Source organism: Malurus melanocephalus, unplaced genomic scaffold (assembly GCF_030028575.1).
Source record: "Malurus melanocephalus ecotype Western Australia unplaced genomic scaffold, MMel_1.1 scaffold_469, whole genome shotgun sequence".
NCBI classification, from domain to species: domain Eukaryota; kingdom Metazoa; phylum Chordata; class Aves; order Passeriformes; family Maluridae; genus Malurus; species Malurus melanocephalus.
The window spans coordinates 359969-376193 of record NW_026623701.1 but is presented as its reverse complement, the minus strand read 5'-3'; the positions used below and the strand labels follow the sequence as shown (position 1 = coordinate 376193).

The window sequence follows — 16225 nt, the reverse complement described above, 5'->3', positions numbered from 1 at the left end:
CAAATCCCCCGGGAGCTCGGTGCGTCCCATCCGCGCATCCCCGGGATCCCAGCGGGCGGAGGCGCTGGCGCGGTGCCTCCCGTGCCTCTCCTGAACCCTTTCATGACTCGCCTGCCCCGCGGGCAGGGCCGGGCCGGCCGCCCCACCTCACCCCACCCATGGCTGCCATTGGCCCCGATGAAAGTCCAGCACCTCGGGCTCTATAAATGCACCTGAGCGCGGCCGGGGCCGGCACCGCTGCCATGGGYGTCCGCAGCATCCTCCTCCTCCGCCGGCTCCGCACCCGCACCTGCGGCCGCGCAGCCCCCGCGTCCTCGCTGAGCGCCCCGCGGCCCGCGGAGACCCTGCCCGGGCCCCCGAGCTGGCCCCTGATGGGCAGCCTGCCCGACGTGCTCTGGAAGGGGGGGCTCAAGAGGCAGCATGAGACCCTGGTGAGGAGATGGGGATGGGAATGGGATGGGATGGGATAGGCACGGGATAAGAGTGAGGATGAAGAGGGGCACGGGGTGAGAGTGCGGATGAGGATGGGCACGGGGTGAAAGTGTGGATGAAGAGGGGGACGGGATGCAAATGAGGATGAGGATGGGGATGGGCACGGGCTGAGGATGAGGATGGGAACGGGATGAGGATAAGGATGGGCACGGGATAAGGATGGGTGCGGGATGAGGTTGTGAATGAGGGGGACGAGATGAGGATGGGCACCGGAACGGGATGAGGATGAGGATGAGGATGAAGATGGGCACGGGAACGGAATGAGGATGGGCACGGGAACGTGATGAGGATGAGGATGGGCACGGGATGAGGATGAGGATGAGGATGAGGATGAGGATGAGGATGAGGATGAGGATGAGGATGGGCACGGGATGAGGATGCGGACGCCGCCCCGGGGAGCGCCCCGCACTCACCGCGGGGTCTCTCCTGCCCCCCAGGCTCAGTACCACCGGCGCTTCGGGAAGATTTTCCGCATGAAGCTGGGGGCGTTCGACTCGGTTCACATCGCGTCTCCCTGCCTGCTGGAGGCTCTGTACCGCCGCGAGAGCGCCTGCCCGCAGCGCCTCGAGATCAAGCCCTGGAAAGCMTATCGCGACTATCGCGACGAGGGCTACGGGCTGCTCATCCTGTGAGTGGCACCCGCAGCATCCCGGGCAGGCACCTGCGCTGGAGGGGAAGCGGTGCGRGAGAGGGAGGGTGCCGGGGGATGCCGCCCTCAGCCCGGCTCCGGTGGGCACCGGGGGTCCCGGGATGCGTTCCCGGGGGTGGCCGTGCCCCGGTGCTCATCCCCCGTTCCCGAGGATGGCCGTGCCCCGGTGTTCATCCCCCGTTCCCGAGGGTGGCCGTGCCCCCGGGGCTCATCTCCCGTTCCCGAGGGTGGCCGTGCCCCGGTGCTCATCCCCCGTTCCCGAGGGTGGCCGTGCCCCGGTGTTCATTCCCCGTTCCCGGGGGTGGCCGTGCCCCCGGGGTTCATCTCCCGTTCCCGAGGGTGGCCGTGCCTCGGGGCTCATCTCCCGTTCCCGGGGGTGGCCGTGCCCCCGGGGCTCATCTCCCGTTCCCGAGGGTGGCCGTGCCTCGGGGCTCATCTCCCGTTCCCGAGGGTGGCCGTGCCCCCGGGGATCATCTCCCGTTCCCGAGGGTGGCCGTGCCCCGGGGTTTATTCCCCGTTCCCAAGGATGGCCGTGCCCCCGGGGATCATCTCCCGGTCCCGAGGATCCCCCGCTTGTGCCGTCGGTGCGATGGAGCATCAGCGCTGCCGCGGTTTGGGGTTTTCTTCTGCTTTCCTTCTCCTCTGAGCCTTTCGCTTCTCAACGCCGCTGTTTTTATCGCAACCCAGGGAAGGGGAGGACTGGCAGAGGGTGAGAAGCGCCTTTCAGAAGAAATTAATGAAGCCCAGGGAAGTTGTGAAACTGGACACGCCGATCAATGAGGTACCGAGAAACCCTTCCTCCCTGCCCCACTCCCCTGCAGGGCTGGGAATAAAAGCAGATCCGGTTTATCTGGATAGCTGTGTTGCTCCACAGCGATAAAAGCGCGGGTTCAGACGCAGATCATGAAGGGAATAACAAGTACAGACCGATTGCCGGGGTCTGAGACCACACAGAAACCTGCAGGGGAGGCTGGCTGTCTCCACGGAGCAATCGCATAATTCCACAAAGGCTCCTGCGAACGGTTTTTGCCGACTTTTCTTGCGTTCAGTAGTTTTTGCCTTTACCCCTTCATCGTTCCGTTCCTCCCCACAAGAAAACACCTCTGTCCTTAACCTCTGTGCTCCTGGCTGAGTTTGAGGAGCATCTGCGATAAACACCTTAATCCTGTCGGTTGTGAAACCCCAGGGCTGTCTCGGGGTGAGGGATTCCACCCCTGCGGAGGGAAGGCTCATCGGACACGAGCAGCGACAGCCCCAGAGCTGTGTCAAATCCAAACCTTTGTTCCCACAGGGAGAGGCTGAATCCTTTTCAAAAAACGGGGAACAAAAGGATTCCTCCCATGCAAGATTGTTATCTGCTAAAAACACAGTTGAAAAGCGGAATTACACGGGATTTTATTAGTTGATGTCACTTTATCCTCTTCTTTTCTTTCTCTTTTCTCCACCATTTAGGTCCTGGAGGACTTTATGTACAGAATAGATGAAATCTGTGACCACAATGGACAGATGGAGGAYGTTTATTCAGAATTCAACAAATGGTCATTTGAAAGTGAGTCTTTTTTTTTTGCCTCAGCGTGGTGCACCTGCCAGGGCTTTTCAGCTCAAAYATGATCGAGGTGAATGTGTTGGCTGGTGATTTCAAACTCTCAGCTATAACATCATGGAAACTGAGCTGCAGAACAGCCAGGGGACTGTCACTGCAAAATTCATCATGAATTCATGCAAAAATTCACTGCAAAATTCAGCATGAAGAGAAACTCTTCTAATTACCTGCACAGCCTATAAAAAATTCATGCATTCCAATGATTTATAAATCAAAAAATTGGGGGGTTACCATGCATTTATCTGGAGAGGAATTCAGATAACACACAGCCTTTTCTGTCCATCTGATATTTGTTAATTATCAGCGGTGCAAGATCAATGAAATGTTCCAATCACAGGGTGTTTGTTGTAGCCAAAGGCTGGAAAATCCCATTTACAATGTTTACACTGGGTCTGAGGAGCGCTGGAATGAGTTACCAACACAGGAACCTCATCCTTTGAAACCTTCCAGAGCACACTGWGGAATCTGCCAGGAATGACACAGGGCAGAAAAAACGGGCTCAAAAAAAAAGGGATGGTTGGGTGTAGCAGCTGAATGAGCTCTGGCAGAGCCTTCTGCTCCTGGCTGGMTCCTCTCAGCAGCCTCTGGGCTGAGCTCTTCAAAGTGGTTTTTTTGGTTTTTTTTCCACTCTCAGTGGTGTTGGCTGCTTTTGGCAAGGGAGAAATAGGAAGTGACTGGTTTAAAAAAAAAGAGGAAAAAAAGGCGAGTGGAAAGCGGTGGAGTGTGGGATGATCCAGTGTTTGTGAGTGGTTTGTGGCTGTGGAAGGAGCAGGGAATGGAGTCGATGGCCTTTTCAAGGCCAGCTCTCCTACCATTCAATTTTCTGCAGCAGAGTTGCCAAATATCCAGCCCTGCTGCTCGTGGGGGGATTGGGGTGATCCTGGTTTGGGACAAATATTGCTGCGAGAGCCCCTTGGGGGAAACCCTCTTTGGGATCAGGGCAAACAGCAGAAGGTGCTTTAAAAATGCTGCTCTAAGAGGTTTGTGCCAAGGGACATCTTCAGAAGGATCATCCACGCCATTCCTTGAGGATAAATGATGCCTCCTACTCCCCTTTTTGTTGATTTAATTTAATTATTATATTATTTAACTCCAGGTATCTGTTTGGTGCTGTATGGGAAGAGGTTTGGCCTCCTGCAGGAGGACGTGGCAGAAGAAAGTCTGAACTTCATCAAGGCTGTGAAAACGGTATGGAACAGCCTTTCCTGGGGGAATTTTCCACAAGAGGCACCAGTTTAAATGGAAAAGAAGCTCAGGCTCCTGTGCCCTGTACCCAACAGAGCAGCTGTGGCTGCTGAGCTAACCCTGAACATTTCCCTTCTTAGTGAAATGCCCCAATCCGACAGGAAAATCCCATCGGGGTGATGCTGGGAGGAGCTGTGGGCTCGGCTGGATGGCTCTGCTCCCCTCGTGTGCAGGGTGACACAAACCCTCTGCATTTGGGGTCAGTGATGGCTGCAGTCAGAGCTGAGTGTCCCCGTTCTGCTGGGACACAACCCTGCCTCAGTTTACCCAGCCAGCAGAGGCAGCTCTGCTTTTCCCTCTCCCCAAGGGAGAGAAAGCACTGCCAAAAGGATCTTTTCCCATCCCAAACAGGTGCCCCAAGCAGAGAGGGCTCATTCCCTGCTCAGGACATTCCCCCAATTTCATCTGGACATGCCTCAAGCAGGCTGAGACCCATCCCTTCCATCCAGGATGGACAATCTGCAGGATTTTCCCTTGCTGARAGTCACCTCCTGCTCACAGCCTCGCTTTGTTCAGAGGGATTAGAGGGATTGAAGGGAAATTTCCCAAACTCTTTGTCACCACAGATGATGGCCACGTTYGGGATGATGATGGTGACCCCCGTGGAGCTGCACAAGGGGCTGAACACCAAAGTCTGGCAAGCTCACACCAAAGCATGGGACGATATCTTTAAAACAGGTCATTATTAATTCACAGCTCATCTCCTTTCCCTTTTTCTCTGTTTTTACCCTAATTTTTTCACACTTGCTGTGCTAATCCCTGCCTTCAGCACRGATTAAAACACCTTTGCTGCACCTAAACGCAGATCCATTCCCACATGGGAGCAGTTTTTATTGACTAACACTCATGCTGTGGGGCAATACGMAATTCCCAGGGAAATCCCAGGGTTCTGGGAGCTGGCAATGCCACGGCACCGCTTTAACCTGCCATAAAAGTCAATTAAAAGTGTGTAAAGTCTTTAAAGGCAAGGGTATAAATGAAAAGGGACTTCCCTCAAAGGGACCTCAGAGTGGCTTCCTTGAGAAATAACAATTTTGCATGCAACAAAAACCTGTTTTCTTAAAAAAAAAAAAAAAGCAATGATAGATTTTCTGAACAACCTGCAATGTGGCTGTAAATCTTAAAACCAGAAGTAATTTAACAAGTGCAGTTTGGCATTTTGCCAGCATTTTTTTGATTATTTAAAATGAATTGGCCTTCAAAGTGTGACAATTACTCGAACTCCAGGCATAAAATTAAGTTGAATTTTTTTTAATATTTTAAAATTGAATTAATTTAAACAGTAACAGGAATAGCTAAAGGTTGAGGAATGAGCAATTCAACCCAGATGGGTAAAACACTGAGATATTTCCTTTAGGGATTTGAATTCTCGATATTTCCAGGCTTTGGTCCTGCCAGCCACACATGCACTTATTTTATTGCTTCTTACTTTATGGGGTTTAGGAAAGACCAGGTTTTAAACCAGTTTTGCTCAGAGAAACCAGTTTGACACCTTCACTTAAAATTAATAACTCCTTACCAGGAACTGCTTTGAACTATTGGGATATTCATGGGCCAAATTTAGGGGGTTTTTAGTTAAAAAAAAAAAGCCAATCATGATGAAATTTGGCCTCTGTTTGTGCCTCCCCCTGGTAAATCCAAGGCTTACATTTCCCTCGGGGGTCTGGGTGCTAAGTCCCTTTGATTTTTTTAACACCTTCCCCCCCTTTGAAAGCCCCAGGTAATAAATCTGATCACTCATGTTCCTGTTTGCTTAATATTCCCCTCAGTGTGTCACCGATTTCCTCCCCTCATTTAAGAGAACAGAATCCTGAAGAGTTTGCAGGAGTAAGGGATCTAAAAAGATTTGAGTATTTTGTCTCAGAAGTGAAAATACCATTTTTTATTCAGCATTTACCCATTGCTTGAAAACACAGCTGAGCTTGGCGCTTCCTTTCCAAATCCCGCATGTCAGATGTGGGTTTGTTTTTATTTTTATGGGGTTTTGAGGGGTTTCCCATTAATCCTGTGGTGTTTTTTTGTGCCCAGCCAAGCAGTCCATCGACAGCAGGCTGGAGAGGCACTCAGCCCGGCCCCAGGAGGATTTTCTGTGTGATATTTACTCCGGGGGACGCCTGTCCAGGAAGGAGCTGTACGCTGCCATCGCCGAGCTGCAGATTGCTGGTGTGGAGACGGTAAAGCTGCTTTTCCAAGGGTTTAAAATCCCCCCCATATCCCTCCTGCCTCCCACAGCCCAGCCCCAGCACTCCTGGATGGGGTTTAATCCTGCAGTGGCCTCARTGGCCCAAGAGCAGATGGATTTTTACCTGAAATCACTGATTTTCAGTTCTGGAGGACAATGGGATGGCTCTTAACCCTTCAGGCTGCCAAAATCCCATCAAGCCATAAAAGCTGCTTTGAGCTTTTGGAAATTTCTCCTTTCTGCCCCCACAGCAGGAGGTTTTAACCTTTGTTTTTGCTTTGTTGCAGACAGCCAACAGTTTGCTGTGGGCTCTGTACAACCTTTCCCGCAATCCCCACGTCCAGGAGAAGCTTTTCCAKGAAATCCAGAGTGTTCTGGCTCCTCATGAAAACCCAAGTGCTGAAAGCCTGAAGGACATGCCTTACCTAAAAGCCTGTCTGAAGGAATCCATGAGGTAAAATTCCCAAATAACTCCCAAAACAATCACCAAGTTCTTTACTGTCTGCTTTGTATGAAGGAGAAATAATTCCCCAGTACACAGAATTTTGTTCACCTTGCTGTTTGAGGTAAAACATGAGAGATAAAGGAAGGAAAATCGCTGGGAATTTAACCCAGGGCTCTYTTTTGCTGCAGATTAACCCCATCAGTGCCTTTCACCACTCGCACCATCGACTCGGAAATGGTCCTGGGAAATTACGTGCTGCCCAAGGGGGTAAGTCAATTAATTCCGCTTAATGGGGTGTTTTCCCATTTATTAATCCTTTAAAGCACAGAAGCTGGTCMTATTTCGGTCTCAAATTGGCTTTGCCAAGGGACCAGTCCTAGGATGAGGAATGAGGAATGAGGAATGAGCAATTCCCATAAAGCAGAACCCACACCTGCCTGCGCTGCTGCAGCATCCAGATTTAACATTTCCCTGAAAACATTCCGATGTGCTATTCCAACGGGTTTTTTTTGGTTTTTTTTCAATTTTCCCCATGATTCTCTGAGGAAACCACAACCTTTCCCCCGTTCCAATGAATTTTTCGGGAATCCCGCCTCACCTCCCGAGGAAGCGGCCGCGTTACGTTTTTCCATCGCGGCGCGGGTTCCCGGGGGAGCGCTTTATAACCCRCCTGTGTTTTTTCTCCTCTCGCTGTTCCCGCAGACGGTGCTGATGATCAACAGCCACGCCCTGGGCTGCAGCGAGGARTATTTCAGGGGTTGGGCAGCGTTCCGGCCGGAGCGGTGGCTGCAGCGCGGTTCCATCCATCCSTTCGCCCATGTCCCGTTCGGCATCGGCCGCAGGATGTGCGTGGGGCGCCGGGTGGCCGAACTGCAGCTTCACCTGGCTCTTTGCTGGGTAAATCCCCCMAAAAAACACCTTTTGGGGCTCGCTGCCCTCGGCTGAGCGGCTCCCGAACCCGTAGCTGACCGGGGATGTGTCRTTGCAGATGCTCCGCAAATACCGGGTGGTGGCCACGGACCAGGAGCCGGTGGCGACGCTGCATTTGGGGACGCTGGTCCCCAGCCGGGAGCTGCCCATCGCCTTCCTCCGGCGGGCAGGTGCGGCTGCGGGCTCTGGGAGGGTTCTCTGGCATCTCCTCGGGGGGTTTGTGGAGCTGGGAGTGGAAGGAAAGAAGTGTTTGTGTGCTCTTCGCTCTCGCAATGTCAGTGATTCGATGCCACGCCGCTTCCCTGCTTTAAACTGAAAATATCCCGTGTTTTAACTGTAAATATTCGGTTTTTTAACTGTAAATATCCCATGTTTTTAACTGAAAATATCCGTTTTTTTAACTGTAAATATCCCGTGTTTTTAACTGAAAATATCCCATGTTTTTAACTGAAAATATCCGTTTTTTTAACTGTAAATATCCCGTGTTTTTAACTGAAAATATCCCATGTTTTTAACTGAAAATATCCGTTTTTTTAACTGAAAATATCCCGTGTTTTTAACTGAAAATATCCCGGTTTTAACTGAAAATATCCCGGTTTTAACTGAAAATATCTCGTGTTTTTAACTGAAAATATCCCCCTGTTTCACACAGCTCACGGCTCGGGATTCAGGCTTACATTCCATGTTTTCTGGGCATGGTGAAAGTCAGAAAGGGGGAAAATTAAAATATGCCCGCTGCTGAAGAAAATAACAGCCGGTGTTGTGTTAGAGCTTCTCCAGCACATCCCAGAAGATATTCCCTGGGAATATCATTGATTTTGAGCATCAAATTGCAGATTAATGAAGAGATGCCTTAGTGAACAGCTCTCTACAGGGTTTAGATAACAAAACTTGATTTGAGGCAGGAGGACAAGGAAAAATCTGTTTGTAAATGGTCAGGCAGTGTTGAAACTTATTCTACATTTCTGAATGTCAGATTTTCTCTCTCACAAAATAACTTATSTGTACAACAAGCTACATTGATAAACCAAATCTCTGATCTAGAATGGATTCCTTAAATTAGAAATCAAGGACATTTCAGTATTTTTTCCCTGTGGTGTTGACCAGCCAAAAAATATCTCCTAATATCTCCCAGTCTAATCTGRGTATTCACTGCTTTAACTGAAGCTTGTTCAGTGCTGTTTGCTTTGGACTAATCAAATGCTATAAAGATTCTTTTTTTCTCTTCCATTCAGCTTGAGGAAATGAAGGAGAGCCCTGCTGCTGCCTCCTCTTCAGAGAGAGACCTGGAGAATCAGAGCAGTGGAGGCTCCAGCAGCCAGGGGAGGATTGCAGCACATCCCTTGGACTGCCGAGCCAGGAACAGCACCAGGAAAAGCTCCCAGACTGTTCCACTGGGAAAATGTGGTTAAAAGGAAAGAAAAACATCGAGGGCATCCATAACCTGTGGAAATGCAGGGATTTGTGCAGCTCAGGGATTGGATGGGGTGAGGAGCTCTGAGGGTTTTGGGTGGGAGGTTGTGGCAGCTCCACAGCCCAGTTTGRGGAGAGCTGACTCCAGTTTGGGACCAGTCCCGGCTGAACTGGTGCTGCTGGATCTGAGAGGGAGAGCTGGGGAAGTCAGAAAGAAACTGCCTTAGTCCTTCCCAAATTACCAGTGTGTGGATCAAACTGGGAAGGGAGCTGGGAGTCTGGAATAGGGCTAAAAATGGGGCTGGAAAATCAGGATAATGAAAAAAATGCATTTCAAAAACAGGGATGAAAAATGGAGATAATGAAAGAAAAACAAATTTCAAAAACAGGGCAGGAAAACCAGGATAATGAAAGAAATACATTTCAAAAACAGAGATGGAAAATGGAGATAATGAAAGAAATGCATTTCAAAAACAGGGCTGGAAAAGTGGGATAATGAAAAAAAATGCATTTCCTTGGCATTCCTCGGTGCCTTACAGAAGGGAAATAAGAACCAGGATTTGTTGCTTTGATCTGAACTGTTGCAGTCCCGCGCCTGGCAAATCCTCTGCCCTTCCCCACAGATTTCCAGGCCTCCAGCTCCTGCACAAACCATTTTATCCCACCTTTGTTGTAAAAATTTCGTGGCCTTTCCTTGCATGAGAAGGCCTAATCCAGACATGGAACCACTGGAATCCTATGGGTTCTGTGAAATKATGATTATCCTAAGAGGATAGCTCCTTCACGGGATGAGTAAAATTCTGTAAAATTCTGCTTCAGAGAGCAATTTCCCCGGAAATCAGGATCCCAACCTTTTCAAAGGGATCTATTTCTCATGGAGATTGCAATAGCTAAAGGTTCAAATTGTCACTGCCCTGCAATTCTGGATTTTGGTTGTCATGGTCACTAGTTTTATACATTTACAATTTCAAGTACAGCTTTATCTCTCTACATAACACTGAGTTAATTTTTTATATGCTGAAATGATACAAGTTCTTAGTGTTTGTTGATGTTTCTTGTTTTTCATTTGCTTGCTCTCCTCTGTTATGCTCAGACATTGGTACCCCCATACCAATTTGTGCATTATCTGGATATTTCCAGGCAYTTTTGTAAGAAAATAAAGAATTCTATTTTTTTCTCTACAATTATTCTTTAAGGTGTAAAAATTACTCAAACTCCAGGCGTGTTTCRTGATTTTTATCACGAAATCTTTGCAGCTTCACAAAACTCTTGTCCTTCATGGCAACTTCTTGCCCAAAAAAGCTGCTGTGGTGCTTTCATCCTCCTCAACATCCACAGTGGGCTTGGGCTTAAAATTATTTCAAATAGATTTTAATGGAAGGGTGAGAACCTCCTGTTTTATGATATTTCTGGAACTGGGAAATGGTTTGCAAAGCCCAGTTTGTACAGGGAGGGTCTGGTGGGCACAGCCTGGCACCGTCCCAGCCCTGCAGGGCACAGCTTTGGGGACAGCTGACCTTTTGTGTCACCAATTTTGCCATTTTCGATCCTGCCCTTCAGGAGTGAGGCAAATCCGTGCCTCCAGCCCCTTCCCCTCTCTGATCCCAGGAGATTTTGGGAATTCCAGTCCAGCAGGCTCCTACATCCTCAGCACAGTCTGAACTGGGGCCTTGGAGATCCCAGGGATGGGATTGTTCCACGTCTCTGCCATTAGGACAGMATAAAATCCACAGAAACTTCGGAGGAAGGATGGAAATAGTTTGAATTTTTGCAGAATCCAAAGAAATTATTCATATTTTAAAAAAGCACCATTCCTGGCAGGCTGAGTGTGACACTGAGTGTGAGCAGGGGGGATGATCAATCCCCAAGGAGCTCCTGCTGAGGTGCAGGTCTGTCTGGGCCATCCACCCAAAATCCTGGGACAAAAACACCCCCAAAACCTCTTTTCCCAGCTTTATAAATGAATATTAGCACACCAGAGCCAGTGGAGCTGTGCCAATATGAAACAAGAGTTAAGGGAAACAATTTGTTCAACCCCAGGCACCTCACTCTGCTCACAAATGTTCTGTTGATTTGACTTTTAGAAGCCAAGAGAATTGGTGTTATCTGCTTGAACTGCCCTTGACAGCCCCGTTATCAGCTCTTTCGAAACCCTTTACAGCTCCTGGGCAGTAAATCACAGGCTGATATTTACTGCTGCAGATTTTTGCTATTTAAATTTGGAGCACTCTCAGCTCCACCCGGATGCTGCCGTGGTGAGGGTTTTGGCTGATGCTGTTCAAGCTCAGGTACAAATCCGTGCTCTGTGCTGGATCACAATCCCATAACTGCTGACCCTGAACACTCAGTTCCGGATTCTCTGCWGATTTTTGGGTTCCTGAAGTTGGCAGAGAACTCCATTAACCTTCTGCCTCCGAGTGAGTGTCCAAAGCAACCCACGAGGAATCAGCTAATTATCAAACTGCCCAGATAATCAATGACCCAGCCACATTTCCAGTGTGAGCAGAGCTTTCTTTCCCCTCCAGTTTCCGGAGCAGGATCCCGGCAGGATGTCCTGGGATTAATAAATGTCAGGAGAACATTTTGGCCAACGGGATAAACCCAGTGTGGCTCTTTGCTCTTTCCTCACTCTGAATTTCCAGTCCAACACCCCTTCCCTGGGATCATTTCCTGTAGTCACTGCTCATAGATGGACTTTAATTAATTAATGGCATTAATTGGGCTCCATTTTTGCTGTCTCAACAAGGAAGGGAGCAAGGTTTCCCTGTCCAAAAGGAAGTGAATTCTGGTCAGGCTCGAGGCATGTTGGTGGGAATGGAAGAGAGAAAATTGGAGCTGACTAATCCCTGTTTTTTTTATGGATAAACAGTGCCAGTTTTCAGGCCTGACCTGGAATTTTTTGATCTGTGTGTGTTCATTGCAAGCTGGGACTCCACAGCTCTGCAGAGACCTTTCCCTGCTCTCATTAGGGACAGAGAATGCTCAGGTTTGTCCCCTCCAGCTTAAAAAGGACCATGGTGATCAACAACCAGAGGCAGAATTCACTTCTCTGTCAATGCTGGCTTTCATTCATGGGGCAAAATAACCCAAAAAATTAGTAACCAAAATAATCCCAAAAATTAATTCTACAAATTGCTCACGGCTGAAGTTCAGTTCAGGACAAATATTCCAAAAATTCATCCCGTTTCATTTTCAATATGTGAAATATCATTCCCAATTCAATGGCACTGCGTGTGYGTGGGTGGGGTTTTTCAATGCATTACCACTTCTTAGAAAAGGAAAAAGTTGAACAACTTTCAGCCACTCATTTGTGGCACATATCTTTAAAATCCATGGCAGAGGTGTAGCTTCAGCAGAAAAAAGCTGCATTTTCCCTTCAGATAATTGGAGAGAGGGGTTTATTGGGAGAGAAGCCAGCAGCAGCTCATTAATCCCTGGATGTGTGTATTCCTCTGAGTATTTGTGGATTGATAGCTCAAGGTGTGGCTGGCTGCATTCATTTTTTTTTTTTTTTTTAATGTGTCCTTCCAGGCAAGGCTTGGAGACAAGTGTGAATATTCTAGTATGGAATTGRGCATTATCCTTATTCACTTCTGTTTATTCTTGGGTATTTTTGAGTATCAAAAATGCTTCTTGTCAAATTTCCAATGCCTCATAAAATTCCTGTATGGATTTTTTTCTCCTATATTCCCATTCTCTTCTTTGCTAGCAGAGGAAGGACCACATTGAATTACAACTCTTGTCTGTATTTTTTTTTATCTCAGTTTTGGGATCTTTGTGGCTTTGGAATGACCTAACAAAATTAAATTTCATCTGTAGGGGTGGGATGCAGAAGGAATTTTAAGGAACTTCTCATTGTAGGGTTTGGATGGAGCTGAACACTTAGGGAGCAAAAATTCCTGACAGGAAAAGCAACAGCGAGGCCTCTCAGTAAAACAAAATATTTTTCTCCATGGGACAATGTCAAAACAAGTGAGGAATGGAATGTGTTTAATAATCAGGGGAAATTATCCTGCGCTTCCTTGGGCATGTTCCTCTCAACAAGTTGCAACTCTTTGCTCTCATTTTCATGTGTTGAGTGAACTCCAGGCAGGAGGAWGGGAAGGGAGAAGGGCAGGGAAGACACCGGAGTCAGCTGCTGGCAGGGACAACAGCAGGGCAATAAAGGGCATCCAGGAGGACAAAAATCACCCCAAATTGGAATGGCCACGTCCGTGGTACTTTACCCTCTGCTATCAACTCAGGAGTCCCGAAACTGCAATGAAAATGAGAGTCTCATCTGCTTCCTGCTGCTGGTGACCTGTGCTGACAGAGGAACGGGAGATGGGAGGGAGCAGGGCAGGACTGAAGGGTGCCCAACTGCAGAGGGGCTCCAGGGCAGCAAAGGGAAGAGTTCTCCAAATTTGATGGAAATGATGGAGGAGAGGTTTGAGAAGGCTCAGGGAGAAAAGGCTGCCCTTACCCAGCTCTCTCAGAGAAGCCCTCGCTGTTATCTCAGTTCTGCCAACAGGAGCCACAGGGAGTTTGCAGCTGAGGTCACTGCCCCCATCTGGCTCTGTCCCACTTMTTTCCAGGCCAAAGGTACCCAGATATCTGATCAGGGGTCAGCCAGCAGCCAGCTCAGTCCAGGGGCAAAGGCCACCCCCTCTCCAGGGCTGCTTGGGTGGCTTGGCAGGGACATCCAAACCCAGCCTGTGACACCAAACCCAATCCCACATTGGGATCAGTCTGTCTGTCCCACCATAAAACCTCAGCTGGGCTCCAGATTGGCCTCATTTTAAACAAGAGAACAACGAAAGCAAGGAAGAATTGGGTATCAAGGGTGTCAGGGTAACTGGGATCTCACACACTCAGGTGATGCTGAGTTTTGGAGCTCCAGAAGAATCCTGTTTGTCCTCCACAGTCAGAGCACTGGGAGAGAAAAGCTGAGTGCCCATCCTTGTGCCACTCAGGATCTCATTGCAGCAYCAGGGAAAAGCTGAGAGAAAATAAAAAACAACAAAGAGAAGAGAACAGGAGATATTTTATATGGTAGGAAGTTCTCCAGTAAGTGCTCACCCTGGATGTTGTCACTGGGAGCTGCCACTGCCACTGGAGGTGGCACCCAGAGCCTGGTTTGGGTGACAAGGGTTGAGGTTGGGCTCTTGGAAACCTTTTCCAATCTGAATTAATCTGGGATTCTGGGATTCGAGGAGTACAAAGTGAAGCTGGCTCCATGAGGTATCAGRCATTTGGTTTTCCTGTGAAAATTGAATATTTCAAAGTTCACCTCTGAGGGCTGATAAGAAATGCAGGCTGAGGGAGGTGAAATGTCACTTTATCAGATTTATTAAATCCAGAATGAGTGGAGCATCCTACCTGTCTGTTAAACATCTATTTATGGGCAGGTTGGAAAGGACTTTTCAGGGAGACGAAGTGCCATAGAGTTATGACAAAAACCTTGTCAGGATATTTGATTTATTTACCCTTTATGCAAGGGCAGCAGCTGCTTTAACAGGGTCAGTGGGAGTTAAACTCTCCTGAAATGGAAGGAACTGRTCCCTGGGAGCTGATCCCAAAGCAGAGGGTAGCTGGGTGGATTTTTTAGGTGTGGTTTGCTGTCCTGCAATAAAATCCCTGTGGAGATTGCACCCCRAGGAGCTCTGTGGGTTCACAGACCGATCACAGGTCCTTGTCCTTCACCCCCTTTTCTGACCGGGGATCCTGGGACTTTGATCCTGACAAAAACCCTTTTTTTGCAGGGTTGGTTTGAGCAGGATCACAGGGCTGCTCTGACTCACTCTTGGCTGCAGAATTGCTGCAGTCAACAGCAGGAACATGGCACGAGTTTGTGTCTGGGGTGAGATGAGACCTCAGAGCTGGAAAAGGGGCAAAACCCCCCTTCTGTGCAGCTAGAGGAACCAGGAAGGGTTCCCAAGGTGTCTCAGGAGAAATATGGRTGTTGAAACATTGAGTTTGAGATGCAGACCCTCACATTCTTAAATGTTGAGTTGAAAAGAAGCCATGTAACACCAGCAGGATTTTAGCGTTTTGTTCTAAATGCCAAAATGTCACTTTGGTTATGCAAGGACCTCTCAGGAACTTCCCTTCTGGTTACACGAGAAAAGAATTAATTGCAAAAGGTATTTTTTTGTGTCTGAACAGTGGCAAAACAACTTCCCAGTGCAGGAACAGGCTGGGAGGGAAGCCTGGCATGGCAAAGTGTGCCCCAAGACATTTTCCAGACAGGACAGAATCTTCAAACGCAGCTGATTCATAACCCTGGCAAAGCTTTTCTTGCCCAAAGGCAGATTTGAAAGGGAAATTCKCTGTTTGAGGAATCAGAGCCAACAGATAACTACTGCAGGGGGGGGAAGTTTTATTTGTGTGTGATACAAATGAATGGAATCGAGGTTTAAAAATAGCACATCTCGCTGCCTGCAGGAGGAGAAGCTCGGGAGGGACGTGGCTGATGCCAAATATTTCTTTGAGCTGAGCTTCGATCAGCAGCAGGGCTCTGGCAGGTGCCCTCAGAAGCACAGAACACACATTTTTTTGGATATTTAACATCCCCTGGGGAAGCTGCTGCTTCCTCCCAGCCCCTCTGGGGTTGTGCTTGGCACCCAAAATGGGGCCAAACTGCAGAGCAGATGTGGGACAGGGAGAGGGGAGTGCTATTTAAGGAAGGAAACGGCTTCCAGGGAAAAACAATTCAGGGAGMAACTGGGATTTTGGGGGAAATCACAGCCCCGGGGCAAACAGAGATGGGGAAAGAACATTTTCGCATTTTCCTAAGGAAAGCTTCACCCAGTGCCCAATCTCTATCATTCCCTGGGCTGTTTTTCCAGCCTGCCCCAAATCTTGGTTGATTATAGTTAATAAAACATATGAAAATATCTTTGAGCTTCCTTTCATCTCATCAGCTGAAAAACAGAAAATTGATCCATATTCATATGGAAATACTTCCCAAAATGATGTTATAAACGCAATAGGTGAGGCTTCTCATTTTGTAACACATTGATTGTCCACCTCCAAAGAACTCGGATGTGAGGGTCAGGGATCAGTTCCCCCAGGGYTCCCAGAGTTAGTGTAGTATGTGTTTGCTTTACTAAAAATAGTTAAAGTTTCACCAGGATTGGACTTTTGTGTGTCTATTTTTGGCATCGGCCGGTAGCAAAAGGCACCGGCTGAACCCACAGCCCTGGACGGTGCTTTGCTATTAATAGCAGGGGTTAATTAGTAACCAGGGCACGGGGTGAGGGGTGAAACCTTCCCACTCTGCTCCAG

At 48.5% G+C, this 16225-nt stretch overlaps 2 protein-coding genes across 2 annotated transcripts in view; one reads left to right on the top strand and one right to left on the bottom strand.

The window, feature by feature from the left end:
* PFDN4 (prefoldin subunit 4) overlaps nucleotides 1–16225 on the bottom strand; it is a 139010-nt gene that overhangs the window by 11545 nt on the left and 111240 nt on the right. The gene's annotated exons all lie outside the window — the stretch shown is intronic.
* On the top strand, nucleotides 243–10048 carry LOC130582173 (1,25-dihydroxyvitamin D(3) 24-hydroxylase, mitochondrial). Its single transcript, XM_057380732.1, has 12 exons — nucleotides 243–431; nucleotides 930–1120; nucleotides 1829–1922; nucleotides 2594–2690; nucleotides 3841–3932; nucleotides 4556–4667; nucleotides 6018–6163; nucleotides 6459–6625; nucleotides 6805–6883; nucleotides 7319–7513; nucleotides 7605–7716; nucleotides 8782–10048. The coding sequence occupies exons 1-12, from the start codon at nucleotides 243–245 to the stop codon at nucleotides 8784–8786; spliced, it is 1479 nt and encodes a 492-aa protein (XP_057236715.1). The 3' UTR covers nucleotides 8787–10048.